This window comes from Jatropha curcas, chromosome 4 (assembly GCF_041381405.1).
Source record: "Jatropha curcas cultivar XTBG-Jc1 chromosome 4, XTBG_Jcur_1.0, whole genome shotgun sequence".
In the NCBI taxonomy this organism is placed as follows: domain Eukaryota; kingdom Viridiplantae; phylum Streptophyta; class Magnoliopsida; order Malpighiales; family Euphorbiaceae; genus Jatropha; species Jatropha curcas.
The window spans coordinates 29,788,626-29,804,537 of record NC_143154.1 but is presented as its reverse complement, the minus strand read 5'-3'; the positions used below and the strand labels follow the sequence as shown (position 1 = coordinate 29,804,537).

Sequence of the window (15,912 nt, the reverse complement as noted above, 5' to 3'; positions counted from 1 at the left end):
CATTTTTTGTTTAAGCTCTCTGCTATAATGTAGTGTCACAGCTCACAATTCATCTTTCTCAACTGTAACGAACAGTTCAAAGTTAAATTTCTATTGATAAATATCACAAGTTTTGTTTTAGCTTCAATGAGATTAATATTGTTGTATTGCAATTTAAGCTACAAAGTTAAGTAGCTACCCTGAAATTTATGAAGAGTGTTTATTGCAACATAAAAATGTAAGGATTTCCATGAAAATGGTAGGTCAATAATCTGCACTTCTCTGTTGAGTCTGCAAACTGGAACACATTATCACAGCAGTGAGATTCTGGTAAGTCAATTTTAAATCTTTTTCCTTTTTCTACCAAGTTGTGTTGGGGCTTAAAGAACCAAAAAATAAAATAAAATAAGAAGGGAAAAAATAACTTACACGCACAAAATTCACTTCACAATTTCATGAAAAAATTTTGATTGCCAAATGTACAAATGTACAACTATGTCAAACAGAACAACTGGGTTCACAGCTAAAACACTAACAACCTCCAGGAGAGTCCATTTGCAACAAATATGCTAGTGGAAATTTAGCACAGCCATGTGAACAGTCGTGTGCAAATCTAATTTAACCGGTTGCCTTAGGTTCTGACAACAATTTGGTTGTAGTGTACAATGATTGCATATAAGAAGAGAGTAAAAATGGAAGAAAACTCGCCCAGGTAGACTGCAAAATGCTTTCAGTGTCTATAATTTGTTCTTTCTTCAGTAGTTCACAAAGATTTGAAATATCTTTCTGATCAATGAGGAAAACTTCTGCATTACTAAGTAGCTGCTCGTCTACAGTATGTGATTCTGAACTTTCTGATGCAGGAGGCAATTGATTTTTTCCAGATGGACTTTCGGAGTTTTCTCTATGTTTGGGCTGATCATCTGGATCTTCTTTCTCGTTCTCTTTTTCACTGTGACTCCCACCAGTACCATCTTTAGGGATGCCCCGGACTAAATCTGGTCGAGCTTCAACCCCAACTCGTCGCAAGTGTAGCTATATGCAGATATACAGTTAGTAATACAGCATATGTTGGCAAGCAGAGTGTATATAAGCAAGCATAGATATTCTATCAACCTGAAGATGCAAGTTGACTTCATCTGGGCGAGAAAGAAATGGGAAATCTCCTCCTGTTTTCAAGTAAGCCCGCCTTGCTTCAGGATATCTTTCACCCAATTGGTCTTTGAGTTGTTGAGGAATTGCACAATAATCATTTGTCTTCGATGAGTAAGCAGTAAATATGCGAAGGTTCAATAGGGTTATTAGCAAGCATTTAACTTTAGTAATCAAATTAAAAAGGCACATAGCAAAGCTTTAGTTGTAACTGTCTTTTGTACAGGGAATAAGTTACGGTCCAGTTTCCTTAAAATGAAAAACAACTTCCTCAATCACCTTGTTATCTAGATTCTAATAATGCATGAGTAGTGGAATGATTTCTCAAAACACATATAAAAGCAAGCTTCAGCTTACATCCATTATAGTGATGCAGGAATCTGAAAGTAGAAGAGATCCAACTGAAGCAGCATCAACATTCAAGGTCAACCTGGAAGCCAAGTCTTCTCTTGAAAGCGTTTCAACCTGAATTAATAAGCACGAGTCACAAAGTTAAAGGACAGCAAAATACGAAGGCTCCAACGTTTGATAATCACCATGCTAACCACCAGTCCATCAGTAATCACCCAGCCTGGCCACTGTCAAAGTCACAGTCGACAGTAAAAGTAATACAGAACTTTCCTCTATATTCTACTGATTCTGAACTTGAAATTTCTCCTCTCAATTAGATCTACTAATTCATTTTCTTTTCTACTGAAAAATATGTATTGAACTTGTTTCATGAACGGGTGCTTTTCTCAACATGATTAATTAATGAAAAAGTGAATATTGACATGTGTGGACAAAAATCACTCATGAGCATATACAAAATCTTTGGACTTCTCTACTTTTAACTTTACTCTTACGAAGTGTCTTGGACAAATTACTAGACTGGTTTCTTCAATGTATTATATTATTTGGATGTGTTGATTACGAGTCCTAACATGTCTTGCATTCTTCATTAGTTCAAAGTGCAAGGATAAAGAAAACGAATAAGCATGCAACACTCTTGTTTGACAATATGTGTCTATGAAGGAGAATGGCAAAGTGGTGAATTTTGATTGTTATCATTCTTACTAATCATTCACCAATCACAAAATCGTATTATGTGATATATGTGTCTATACCACTAAGTAGTCTGAAGATTGTGTACTTGGCATCTCTATGTATTCCGCAAGTTTGTACTTATTCCTATAGAAGTTTGATCATCTCCACTTTTCCCCTGTTTGTTTTAATAACAAGAAATAAAATTTGCCAGAGACTAGACAACAGAAAATAACTTTTTCTGAAAAGAACATTTTGCATAGACAAATTATTTTCTGTAAAACAAACAAAGCTTGAGCATAAGTAAGAATGAATCCACCTTATACAGAAGATAGGGAAACATTCTCCTTACTAATAGGTCATAGAAATTTTAATAACACTAAAAAAGCCAAAAACAAATGCAAAGTCCAGCGATTCCAAGAATAGCAACACTATTCAGCAAGGAACCAACATTCAAAATGAAGAACATGCATGCTGTTCTACACTTGTTATATCCTTAATATTTTGAACAAGAGACTTTTGTTTTAAAATAAGTGAACTGAAACGCTTCATTGGAACTTTTATGCTAACCCAAACTTCAAGTTCAAAACTTTATAAAACTGTATTCTTGTGGGCTTTCTTAAATCATTAACTGCATCTTCCCACTAAAAGGATGGTAACATTTTTAGCAAATAACATGAGCAACTCCAATCTCCAGAACGTGAATAATCTATGACTGCAGTTCCCACCCTCTGAAATCTGAACATGGTAACATTTTTAGCAAATAACATGAGCAACTCCAATCTCCAGAACGTGAATAATCTATGACTGCAGTTCCCACCCTCTGAAATCTGAACAGGTGGTTGTTGATGATATAGCAAAATGAAAAGAACATCATGACCCTCAACAATTGTAGATGCAAGCCTTACAAGATGGAGTTTGATTGTAGGATAAAAAGATCAGAGAACATTAAAAGCATCAAAAGGAGACTGCTTAGACATCATAGAGATAATGTTAATGAACAACTGACATGGGCTTTTCAGCAAGGTCTGTAGAATTAGGTTTAAGACACTACCTGAGAAACAACAAAATCCACAGAATCTGCAATGAATGGTTCATGAGGACCATCACGAATTCCAGTTAAGACATAACGCTTAAGCAAAAATGAAGGGGTCCAGCTAACACTGCATGAATAATATACAAATCAATTTGTTAGATAAGATTATAAATTTATGCCCGGGAAAACATGCCAGAGAAAAAAAAAAAAAAATCAATTTTTAGGTAATGCAATCTTTAGGTAGAGGAAATGTTTCATTCACATAATATCATTGTCTCTTAATATCTCATAAAAAGCTCCCCTGGTTATTAGCCATCCCTAATTAATATGAACTGTATTCTTCTGGTGTGCAGTGTACCTATACAAAATGTCATGTATCCTTTCTATTTTGCATAATCATAGAATCTTTCATGCATATGATTTCCATGTTATCAAGTGATCAAATATGTATTGTAATATAATGCCAATGATTCTACTAAGGAAGATGGTTAATAAAATAATAAAGATTATATAATAATATGACAACATACACTGGAGCCCATGGCATTGCAGCTGCAAAATCCCGTGTGTCCAGAAATGTATTTGACAGTATTAGTGACCTCACTCGTCTTGGACGATGCTGTGCGAAAAGTTGTGCTAAGAAGCCCCCGAGAGATGAGCCATACAGATGTACCTGTTAATACACATTATTCAATCAGTTCTCAGTAACAAAAGTTGACAATAAGATGAATGAAAATAGTAAGCGATATATGCAAATATATAACTAGTTACTTTCAGTTTGATATATAAACTGAACTTATGCCACTGGTGAGCAAATTTACAATCTCTTCCTTTTATGATAGGCCCCAATTAATCCAAATGCCAACAATAAATTATTACTCAATCTATAAGTCCCTAGTGATTAAAGGAAATCAAGAAACAATAGAGTATTTTAGCATTATATTGATTCCATGATGCACAAAACTCTCAGCCATGGGTGTTTCCCTCCGTTTCGGAAATGTTTCCGCATATTCGTCTCTCCTTATAATTTTCCCATCTAAAAGTATAATTAAAATGTTGTTTTTCTGTATTATTTCCATGTTTCCACGTTTTTGCATATCCATTTCTGTGCAACACAATGATCACAACAATGATAATCTTATAAACTTTTGATCACTATGAGCATGCTATTTCATGCTTTTACTCATAGTTGATTGTCACACAAATTCTTACCAATTCTCTACAGCTTGACTGTGTAGATCTGGTTCAAAGACTATTTAACATGAACCAATATAGTTAGAAAATATAGCATGTGTTGTTCGGAAACTATGAGCAAAACAGCAAAGGTTATCCTTTACAAGAAAAAACATAAAGGAAATGGATCTATCTTGTAACTCCTTGGCGTTGAACCAAATACATATAAATAGAACTGAAAAAGGTACCAAAAGTTTCTCTCATAGGTTAGTAATATAGAATATACGAGATGTGTGGTGCTTAGATATCAATGAATCAACCTTATAATAAGTTCTGCTGTTCTGGTCCTTCTGGACTCAGTAACTGCTAACAAAGCATTTTACAATCTAAACTAAGTTAAGCGACCACTCTAAAAAGGGTGACTCAGTGCACACTATTTGTTAGCTCTGTGAAGAATTAATATATGCAGCCTTCACATTACTTTTGTAGAAAGTTATTTCCATGGCTCAAAGTAACAAGTGGAGTAACTTCATCATTACAGACCTTTAAAATAGCAGAAGCACTTGAAATCATTAAAAAGCTGTGTCAAGAAAAGCAAACATTTGGCACACTATAAGAACACCATGTACAAAGTTTCAATGTGATATGACAGCTTCATGGGCTAGGAAAAGTATGTGATACATGCTAATGAAGGTCTTACATGATGAACATCGATGACATCCAAAAATTTTTCAAATGCTTGGATCCATTCATGATGATTCCATACACGCGGAATATCAATAGAAATCACCCGATAACCCTGAATTTGCCAAAAAAAAAAAAAAAAAAAATATAAGAAACAGGATGAGAGCAACTACAAAGAGATAAATTACAAAACGAAAAAAATAATGGACAAGTTGCCTGTCCGACCAGGCATCATAACACCAATTTTTGGGTTGGGTTTTCAGTTCATAACTTTTCAATATTTTATTTTTAAACTTGAAAATATTTTATATGTTAATATAAAAGAAATTTAATATATTTTGATAATATTTTTAAGAAATTGGCCATAGGACTTGTTACCTTCAACTTAACAGACTGGTCCAGTTTTTAAAGGACAGGTCACAGTAAAAGGTCAAGCAGTTTGCTTCCCACGAGAAAATAAAATAAACAAAGCAGTCCAAATGATTGCCGTCATGTATGATGTGAATACAGTTGAACCTTATAATTATATAGTTCCCGAGCATTTATCATATATTTAGCATATTTCTGTTGAAATGGATAATATAGATTGAACTTAGAATAGAATGAAGGCATGATGCATATTTCTATATCTAATAATACACATATCTCCAAGTTCCAACATGTTCTGAGTCTACATGACCCATGAGGTATTCTCCTTGACCATTAAGTACCGAATGGGACAACTTAGCCCCTAGGTTCCATAACTGATGAACTAGAATTGATTTTGTGAAGAGAAGTTTTTGCTTTTTCCATTTTAGCGACAGAAAAAGGCAGATTCATATAAAATTGAAGTGAGAATGAGATCAATAATGTAACTTGTTCTAAATAGCTTAGAAGCAGAAAAGGAAAAGAACTAACTCAATTGCAAAGATAAGAAAAGCGGGGCTTATTATTATATAAAAGATATATGATAATTCTATTGATATACATATCATGCTGGCGACTACCGAATGATAAACTTGCCATGTACTCGACAATTATGGCAAGAATAAATCTTTCCAAACAAAAAAGTTGTTTCGATAATTTTAGTTGGTTTCCTTATATTTCCTTTGAGAAACAGTAATCCCGCATCATGTACCATGCTTTAGGACATGACATCATCAGTCCCAAGCGAGTACTGGCTTTCTCTAGAACAGCTATACAAGCAACATATAATCCTATGTAATGCGCATGAAAAACTCAATTGTCAACAAATTATTCCACAAAAGAAATAAAAAGCAGAAAAAGAAAACCTAAACATGTCAATCCACTTTCTAGCTAGCTACAAAATCTGGTTAATTACCTTCATGGACAATGACATTATCTGTTTATAGTAAACATCCGCTGTCCCTGCTATTCCAGGAAGACAAATAAGAGGTGGAACCACTTTTGGACCAAAATCGTAATACCGCCACTGCTTTGTGCCAATCTTTTGAGGAGAACAAACAGCAAAATGAAAAGGTAAAATACAAGTTCAGATGGTAAAATACAAGTTCAGATGGATCACATAAGAATCTTCAAGAAAAAGAAAATAAAAATGTGCCTTTACTTGAATCAAACAACTGACAGAAAACAAAGAGCCTATCTTTATAAACAAAAGGCAGTAAGATAATAAAATGGAGAATGCGAATCCGTGGAATTCAATACTAGCACTCAATATAAGCAACACTTAAATGAGTAAAATATAAAATAAAAATCAAGCTCATAAGAATATAGAGCTACAACCTCAATCAATTACTGGTTGAAGCATGTCGAGACCAAATATTGCATCTTTTAGATTGATAGAGACACCAAATCCCATCAATGGGGTACTTGTATGTAAGTCTAAGTTTGTCAGTGACATATACAAGACTTCATGATTAAAACAAAAAGCATGCCCAGTAGCCAGAGCAAATTAACAAGTAAAAGCCATGATCAAACAAGAAATAAAAACACAGATCAATACATGTCGAAATTGACAAAAAAAAAAAAAAGAAAACGAAACCCAGTGCAGAAAATTGGCCAAGGAGAATGCAACTACCATTAAAACAAATTCAAACCCAGTAACAAAATGAAGGTAACTGATAAAACCCATGGCCAAATTCATATTAAAATGGCAAAAAATCGAAATCAATAGAAAGGAAAAACACTAACAGGGATCTTGTGAAGAGGAACTTGAGACTTGAAGTAAACATAATCACCGGGCGCCGACGAGACGCCTTTCATTGCTGATTGCGGCTATGAAACATAAAATCTCATGAGAGGAAAAGAAAGAAAAGGAAATTGGATTTGATAGATCAAATCACTGTTTATTTCGAGAATAAAAGCTATTTCCTCTTTTCCCCTATCATCTCTCTCATTATTATTGATGATCGTGTTAGTATTGGCTGTTCGTTTAAATTTTCAATTTCTATTTATTTGTAATTATCGGAGAAAGTGGTTGACCGGATGAATAAACACACGTGGCTTGGTCTCAACGGTCAATTCACGGTAACGTTTTCAACTGCTCGTCAGCGTTATTCTGTCTTGCTCGCTGGAATTTTAGGTTCACCAGAAAGTATTTTCTATCGTTCCAACGACACGAAAAAGTACATTCCTCCTTATCAACTTACTAGCCCGTCGTTTAGGAATTCTAGTTTATTGTGGTAGTCGAACGACCATGCGACTGATCTCTACAGATGGGCTATTGGGCTCCGGCCCATTATTCACTGACCTGCAAACGCCATTTTTTCTTAAGAAATAATTGACGAGAATACGAGCGTCTCAACAGAGACAAGCGTTCTCTTCTTTTGCGGTAGGGAGTCTTGCTTCTGAACAAATACTCGTCGTCTTAGTTTTTCTCGTTTCTTTACCCATGTTATTCTTTTGATTCATGCTTTCTTTTGTACATACCTTTTGACGTTAACTATGTTGCTCAAACTTCGTGTTTGTTTCCGTTCAATACAGTCCAGACAGCTAAACCCATGTCTCAATTTGTTTAGATACTGTCATTTCGATTCAAAACTGGGTTCTAATTCTACAAACCCAATAACAACTGTTACACCAATAGAACCCCAAAATAATGTTGCAATTTTCTGGGATTTGGACAACAAGCCACCAAATTCATTCCCGCCATATGAGGCTGCTTTTAGGCTTAAAAAGGCTGCGTCTTCGTTTGGGGTTGTTAGATATATGGTGGCGTATGCTAATCGGCATGCGTTTAGTTATGTGCCAAATGTTGTAAAAAAGCAAAGAAAAGAAAGAAAATTGTTGAATCAGCTAGAGAATAAGGGTTTGATTAAACCAGTAGAACCATATTTGTGTAGAGTTTGTGGTAGAAAGTTTTATAATAATGAGAAGTTAATTAATCATTTTAAGCAAATTCACGAGCGTGAACAGCAGAAGCGGTTGAATCAAATAGAATCAGCTAGAGGGAATAGGAGAGTTAAGTTAGTGGCAAAGTATGCAATGAAGATGCAGAAGTATAAGAATGCTGTGAGGGATGTTTTGACTCCGAAAGTAGGATATGGTCTGGCAAATGAGTTGAAAAGGGCAGGGTTTTGGGTTAGGACTGTATCAGATAAGCCACAGGCTGCGGATTTGGCATTGAGGGACCATATGGTGGATGTGATGGATAAGAGGAAGGCTGATTGTTTAGTACTTGTATCAGATGATTCGGATTTTGCTGGCGTTTTAAAGCAGGCTAAGTTGAGATGTCTGAAGACTGTTGTGGTTGGGGATATTAATGATGGGGCATTGAAGAGGGTTGCTGATGCTGGTTTTTCTTGGCAGGAGATTTTGATGGGGAAGGCTAAGAAGGAGGCAGTATCAGTTGTGGGGCGGTGGAAGGACCGTGACATGTTGGAGAGACTAGAGTGGACACACGATCCAAAGGAGGAGAAAAATTTTTCTAGTGTGGTTAATGCTTTTGATTATTGTGGAAGTGATGATACTTGTGATGATGATGATACTTGTGATGATGATGATGATGATGGCGATGCTGATGATGGTGATTGTGATAGAGAGTGTGGAGGTTTTGGTGGTATCTTTGATGAAGATGATGTTGACTGTAAGCAAAAGGAAGCTGCGAGTGCTTGGTGGGAGTTGAATTCTGATCCAGAGGCTAATGCTTAAAAACATGCTTTGGTCACAAGATCAGTTTTTATTACTTGGGTGAAGTTCACCATTACATTTTATGAGGTTTGACAAGCAGACCACCTGGAACCATGGCCTATGATTCCTGTAAGTGGCCAGAATTATGCTGGACTATAAATATTTTTTTATCTGTTTCTATTAGAGTAAAAGTGTGTGCCATATAGATTTTTTTTAGCCATTTGCCATGGTATCTCATCTAAATATTTGATGAGCTTTCTCTTGGTTTTTGTATTGTTGAACTCCATCACAGTTCATTTTTTTGTGGATGTTGAAACACTGGCTTGTATATGCCCACTGTTTGGTCTCTTCATATTGCTACATTCAGGACACTGGTCAATAAGCTACAAATATAAGACCTTGCATCAAATCTTCATAAATAGCTATAAAAATCTTGATACTTTTGGCATAGAGTGTGATCCTAGACAGTAAAATAGGTGAAGCAGGATTTATGTACAATGAAGGGCTCTGTTGAGTTCAGTAGTTCTATTGTTATTATTTTAGCCTCAATAGAATTGCGCACCTTTTGTGATGGAAATTCAAGCAGATACGCGCTTGTTTATGGTGTTGATCTTTTCACACTGACAGCAATTATTAGTGGATTGAAATTCATAATATGTTGCAGATTGTTCATTTCTACTTTCTGTTGGAGATAGTCTTTACTCGATATTTAATTTATATCCATCGTAAGTTGATGGTGAACAGTTGCAATCCAAATGCCAAAGGAATAAATGATCACCAATAATTTTGACAGGAACATTCTATTTAAATTTCAGCTCCAAAATGCGATTATTGCTATGGAGATAACATGTGATAATTTGAATGTAGCTGGAAAGTTTTGGGCAGATGTACAGGAAATTATAAGGTATTAAATTCTTTTTTCTAGATTTGGCTGTGATTAGCAAGCGCATGGACTTCATATGGTCGATGATGTGTTTTTCTCGGATGCAGATGGTTCATTGCTGGATCAAGGGGTATTATGTACCTTAGTTGAGAAATGATCTTCATTGTCTCTAACAATGAAATTTTCGAACTGGAGCCTAAAATCCATTTTTCTGCTGATGGCAAGCACTGAAATATGAAATCAAGAATGAGACCTTCGTGCGAAATTGAATAATTGAATTTGATATTGAATCGATCAACTACTTCAAAAAGGAAGTAGCTTCCTTTATGAATGTTGAATTTATCCGAATAATTCTCTATTCTAACAAGAATTTATACATGTTACTTTTCAAATATATATATGCTTCTTGGTCCAATCCATTTCCCATGATTGTGATTACATGAAAATGAATTGTTTCTATCCTATCTAGGAATGAAAGGGAGAAAAACATCAAAGCTTTTTCAGGCTGTACAATTCAAAGTTGTCCATCCAAAAGAGAAATTTTTTATCAAACATTAGACTGTTAAGTTTGGCTGCTACCTGCTAGAAATTGATCTGGTAGCAAATGCCAAACCAATAATATGATATGAACTTTGTTAATTATTGCTACGAAGATGCTATGTGAGAATATGAAATTACAAGGTGTTATATTTTCCACAATTGACTTTGATTAGCAAGGGCATTCAAATGGTTTATTGCAGCCTAGAAATGCTCTTCCTCATGTTGTGAGAATTTTCAAACTAGAGCCCATCAGCAAACACTAATGGCTGAACTTTTGGCGTACAATCAAGAATGAAGCTTTTCTGGGAATTTGCATATTGATCAACTACTTCAAGAGATTAATTTTTTACAATATTTGATTGTTAGATTTTAAATGCTAGAAATTGATCTGTTACCAAATTTCAATTTAATTACTGAATTTTAAAATAGGAGGCAATCCTTAAGTTTGGAGAAGGAACAGTTGTGAGAAAGCTCTAAAATGCGACGCTTCAAAACAAAATCCTTTTAAGTTCTTCCAGCAAGAATAAACAGTCAATCCATGCTCAAATCAGAAGCAATTCAATGACAGTCAAATAGATCAACAAGGAGATGCAGACGATGCAAATGACTATGGAAATGCAAACTTTGAGATAAACTCGTGTCATTATAAAGACATAAATACTTAACAAAAAGCTTGTGTAACTAACAATATATTCAAACTAAATTGAGACTACTTGCTTAGTGATTCCTAATTCCAGGATTGCAAAAACACCAAAACCTCAAAATAGTGAGCTGCTGTCACCTATCTCTTTTCTGAAAGATGTTCTTTTGGGAAAATCATATTGCTTCTGTTATTATTGGCTTAGTCTGATCAACAAATACAGGAACGGAGTTATTAAATCTAGCTGATGTGCAAAAAATAGAGAAGAAAAGATACAATATCTAACTGAAAACCAAGTGAAATCATCAGTCAGTGCATAAATTTCTACGTAGTGATGCAATCAAGAAATGACAAGAAAAAGAAGTGAAATTTATAGTATTGGTATTTGCAATCTTTACTTCCCTATTATATTGTTCAGTAGGTTCGCCATGTTTTCTTCTCAAGTTTCTGTGTCCTACATCAACATTACAAAAATATGAATGACAAATAAAAGGGTAAAACAAACTACAGGGAGTATTTACATGCCATGCACACATTTACTCAATGAACAAAAGACCAAAATAAGTCATGCCAATGCAGATTTTACCATTACAAGCATTTTTTCAATATCTAGCCACCTACATTAGGTATATTCTGATGCAAATATATACTTACACTTGTGCATAATATAAAGAAAAGAAGCGCAGAAGCACCGTTAATTTCCAATCTCTTCCCAATCAAGTAGTATTAATAAAAGCAAGGGGATATAAGCTTAATCCAAGATTAAAAGTAATTTATTGAAATTGCTTCAAAAATCATCAAAAAAATTACATTATCTACACTCTAAACTATAAATGAAGCAATATGTGGGGAGAAATTAAGAATAAATAACCATTACTGTTCGATACAAATCAGATATGCCCTGCAAAGCATATTCTCATCAAATCAAACACATTGCAAGACAAATATTCCTCCTTGTGTCAATAATCAAATGAACCAAAGATATCAAAGTATGTGCCAACAAAGATAAATCAAATTTAAAGCATATTTATAATTCACCATGAAGAAGTCTTCTTCTTTGACCCTGAATAATAACTGAGGTACCATCTCACAAACTTCTTAAGCCCCGTCTCCAAATCAGTAGTAGGCTTATATCCTAGATCCTTCTGTGCCAAACTAATATTAGCATGTGTAAACTCCACATCCCCATTTCTAGGCAAAGGCAACACTTTTTTCTTAGCTTTAACTTGCAAAAGGCTCTCTAAAATCCCAACAAGCCTACTCACAGGAACAGGGGAAGTATTCCCCAAATTGAAAACCCTGAATTGAGCTGGCCCTCTCTTCTTCCCTCCGCTTCCTGTACTCTTCTTTGCAGTATCCAGAGCTGCCAAACAACCATTAACAATATCATCAATGTAAGTAAAATCTCTAGCCACACTTCTTCCATCAGCAGTTTCAAAGACACCAATCTCCTTCCCCTTTAGAATATCCTTGGTAAAAAAGAAATAAGCCATATCAGGTCTGCCCCATGGACCATAAACAGTAAAGAACCTTAACCCAGTAATTGAAAGACCATAAATATGATTATAAGTATGAGCAATTTCCTCTCCTGCTTTCTTAGTTGCTGCATATAAACTCGCAGGCTGATCAGTCCTATCTTTCTCTGAAAAGGGTACTTTCGAATTAAGCCCATAAACTGAACTAGAAGACGCCCAAACAACTACAGGTTGTGGGTTAGCTGATTTACATACTTCAAGCAAATTGACAAACCCACCAATATTACTATGAACATAAGATTTTGGATTCTGCATTGCATAACGCACCCCAGCTTGAGCAGCTAAATGCATAACATGGGTAAAAAACACAACATCAAAAAGCTTTTTCAATAAAGTCATGTCATTTATATCTCCTTCAACAATAAAAACCCCAGATCGCTCCAGTACCTTTTGCCTGGCTCTTTTGAGATTAATATCATAGTAATGATTGAAATTGTCAAGCCCAAGTACTCCATCACCGCGTCGTTTCAGGGAAACGGAGACATGGGTTCCGACAAACCCAGCAGCACCGGTGACTAGAACGGTCAGGCCACCACGCGACTTGGGACGCGCCGATTTGACTACTTTTTTTTCCCATAGAGGACCGCCCGGTGGATAGGTGTTGGGTTGGTGGCGAGAGGAAGGAGAAGGAGAGGAAAGGAGAAAGAAGAAGAGAAAAAGAATTAGAAAGAGAAAGGAATAGAAAGTGAGTTTAGAGAGAGAAGAGTGTAACCGGAGAGAGCGATGGTGCGGATGAAGGTACGCTGACGATTTGTCCGGTTTGAATTTGCCTGGTGTAGAAGGTGGAGTAGTATCAAGGAGTGAGGCCATATTGGATAAAAAAATATTAGCAACCAAAACTTTTTGATTCTGGGTTTAATTGATACGCGGTAATGGTGGTGGTGGAGACGGCGTTTGTGACAGCGGAAAAAGGGGATGGAGGTGTTTTACATGGATTGCATTGGGTTCTCTCTTTTCTGTCAAAGCGGTGGCTTTTACGAGTCAAGTGTGGTGGGAAAGAGAAAGTTGGAACATTTGCAAATTTATGGAGAGAGCGAGGGAGGTGAAATTTGACCAAATTTTGATGATTTGTTGACAGATTTTGTGAGGGTTAGATTAATGTTGATCCTTCTGTTATTAATATCTCATAATTTTCTTATTAATATCTTTCAATTAAAATTAAAATGAAAAAAAAGGGAAAATATATGAGATTAAAAAGATGTTCTTTTTTTTGGAAAAAACAATTAAAAATACCAATTTCTTTTTAAGGGAAAATTAAAATACCAACTTAGGAAGCAGAATTTGGCCCATTGTTTAATTATTAGATTTAACATGAACATTCAATAAAAAGGAAAAAAACAAAAAAAAAAAGAAAAAAAAAAGAGAAGAATACGAAATTGAATGCTTGATGTGGATAAAAACAAGATAAATAAAAATCCAGGGCAATTGATTTTTTTTTTTTTTAATCCACAAGTATAGCTTCAACAGAGAAAAGAAAATATCAAAAGGAAATTACTTATAGTATAGTAGCGACTATCTCGCGTAATTTTTCTGAGTACAAGCTCAGATTTGTGACTGGCTATTTTTATATAATTAAATTCTCCAAAGTGCATTTTTTGTTTGTTTGTACTAAATGTAATTTAATTTTTTTATTAATTTATATATATAATTTCTTTATTACTTTTTTTATTATAAATAATAATATTATAAACAGTTATATTACTTAAAAATCTAAAAACATTCACAAAATAAAATAGAGAAAAGAAAATTCTATGAAATAATAAAATAAAAATTTAATAATTAAATAGCTTGCGAAGGAAAGAAGGTACTTATAATAATAATAATATAATATTATATGACACTCAAATTTTCGTGAAAATAAAATTACATATCAATCGATTTAATTTTTTTTATAATTATTTTTATTTAATTTAATTTTTGATTCGTATATATAATAAATTATCTGTTTACCAAAATATGAGAAATCAGTGTTAGCTATTAAATAATTAATAAAAGTAATTTTTTTAGCATTATTTATAATTTTGGTGTTTTTCTTTTTTCTTTTTTTTACTGTTAAAGTATATTAGTATATAATTAATTTATGGTTACTTTGTTTGAGAAAAAAAAAAATCTTTCTATGAATTATATGGTGCCAATATAGAAAAAAAAAATCCTTCTATGAATTATATGGTGCCAATATAAATACATGATTATATATATATATATTTTTAGTGAGTTTTATTTTTTATTTATATTAAAAAATAAATCTAATAATATATTTCTTAATAAATAATAATCAAGTGCATTTATTTTTTGTGGAGTAATTTACTTGTAGGAAATAATTATAACTAATATATATTCATTAAAAACAATAATGGAACATATTATAGTTTTGTCATATTTAATATGTACCTTATATTGTATAATATAACCAATCAAAATAAAATTAATTTTATTTTTTCAACCAAATAAAATTAAAATCCTTAAAAGATATTATATCCTTACCACATTTAATATATATAATATAATTTCTTACCTTATCCAATAAAATTTAGATTTAAATAGAAAACTTATATTACCAATCAAAATTAAATTACATTTATTTTTTTAACCAATAAAATTAAAATAAATCGAGATAATAATTTATCTCTACACAGTAAGTCGAGATAATAATTTCTGTCAAATTTCATAGATTTGATAGTAATTTATCTTTTATTTTATTTTTTTTTCCAACTTATCTTGAATGTTTATGGGCCATATCATACGAAACCATTTCCTAAAATATTAGATTGACAATATAATGAGATTGCAAAAAGTTGTAGTTTCAAATATTCAAAATAAGTAGGCATAAGATTTTTCTTGTTTTGACATTAGCAATTTTGTTTAATTGGCAGTCTTTACTTTGTCTTTTTAGAACATTGAACCATATTGAATGAGCACATTCATGCATGGCTGAGAAGATATCTTTGAACATTGCAGATTGATAAGGAAAGGATTATGAATACCATTCGCGGCTTCATCTTAAAGAACATTCCAGTATATAATGGAGTAGCAAATGAAATGATTATTATTATTACTATTACTGCTGGTCCTTTTACTAATGTAAAATGTCCAAATTTAGAATCTTGGTAGCTATCATTTTTTCCAAAAAAAATAAATGTAATGGATTTTAAAAAATAGTAATTAGAAAGGTCATTAA

At 33.5% G+C, this 15,912-nt stretch overlaps 3 protein-coding genes across 6 annotated transcripts; 1 reads left to right on the top strand and 2 right to left on the bottom strand.

Moving 5' to 3' along the window:
• Positions 1-430: 430 nt before the first annotated feature.
• LOC105645960 (alpha/beta-Hydrolases superfamily protein) lies at positions 431-7,713 on the bottom strand. Of its 2 annotated transcripts, XM_012231714.4 has the most exons (8): positions 7,199-7,713; positions 6,369-6,494; positions 5,064-5,162; positions 3,721-3,863; positions 3,209-3,317; positions 1,489-1,596; positions 1,096-1,236; positions 431-1,014 (listed from the first exon to the last, which is right to left on the bottom strand). In XM_012231714.4, the coding sequence occupies exons 1-8, from the start codon at positions 7,268-7,270 to the stop codon at positions 598-600; spliced, it is 1,215 nt and encodes a 404-aa protein (XP_012087104.1). In that variant the 5' UTR covers positions 7,271-7,713; the 3' UTR covers positions 431-597. The 2 variants fall into 2 exon arrangements, with proteins under 2 accessions (XP_012087104.1, XP_037495656.1); XM_037639728.2 differs by lacking the exon at positions 5,064-5,162.
• Positions 7,714-7,750: 37 nt separating this feature from the next.
• On the top strand, positions 7,751-10,415 carry LOC105645961 (zinc finger (C2H2 type) family protein). 3 transcript variants are annotated; one of them, XM_020683905.3, is made up of 3 exons: positions 7,751-9,265; positions 9,952-10,040; positions 10,127-10,415. In XM_020683905.3, exon 1 carries the CDS (start codon positions 7,952-7,954, stop codon positions 9,155-9,157), a length of 1,206 nt encoding a protein of 401 aa, XP_020539564.1. In that variant the 5' UTR covers positions 7,751-7,951; the 3' UTR covers positions 9,158-9,265; positions 9,952-10,040; positions 10,127-10,415. The 3 variants fall into 3 exon arrangements, with proteins under 3 accessions (XP_020539564.1, XP_012087105.1, XP_089576940.1); XM_012231715.4 differs by having other exon boundaries at positions 9,930-10,040; XM_089720814.1 differs by having other exon boundaries at positions 9,930-10,415.
• A 1,535-nt stretch (positions 10,416-11,950) lies between these two features.
• On the bottom strand, positions 11,951-13,831 carry GAE5 (UDP-D-glucuronate 4-epimerase 5). Its single transcript, XM_012231716.4, has one exon. The coding sequence runs from the start codon at positions 13,542-13,544 to the stop codon at positions 12,234-12,236; it is 1,311 nt and encodes a 436-aa protein (XP_012087106.2). The 5' UTR covers positions 13,545-13,831; the 3' UTR covers positions 11,951-12,233.
• Positions 13,832-15,912: the final 2,081 nt, after the last annotated feature.

Excerpts from the sequence above, each read along its gene's own strand:
- LOC105645960 (XM_012231714.4), bottom strand. The coding sequence starts at position 7,270 with ATGAAAGGCGTCTCGTCGGCGCCCGGTGATTATGTTTACTTCAAGTCT. Across the intron at positions 3,318-3,720 it reads GCAATGCCATGGGCTCCAGT|TGTTAGCTGGACCCCTTCAT; the intron begins GTATGTTGTCAT and ends TTATTCATGCAG. Across the intron at positions 1,597-3,208 it reads TGGATTTTGTTGTTTCTCAG|GTTGAAACGCTTTCAAGAGA; the intron begins GTAGTGTCTTAA and ends TTATTAATTCAG.
- LOC105645961 (XM_020683905.3), top strand. The coding sequence starts at position 7,952 with ATGTTGCTCAAACTTCGTGTTTGTTTCCGTTCAATACAGTCCAGACAG.
- GAE5 (XM_012231716.4), bottom strand. The coding sequence starts at position 13,544 with ATGGCCTCACTCCTTGATACTACTCCACCTTCTACACCAGGCAAATTC.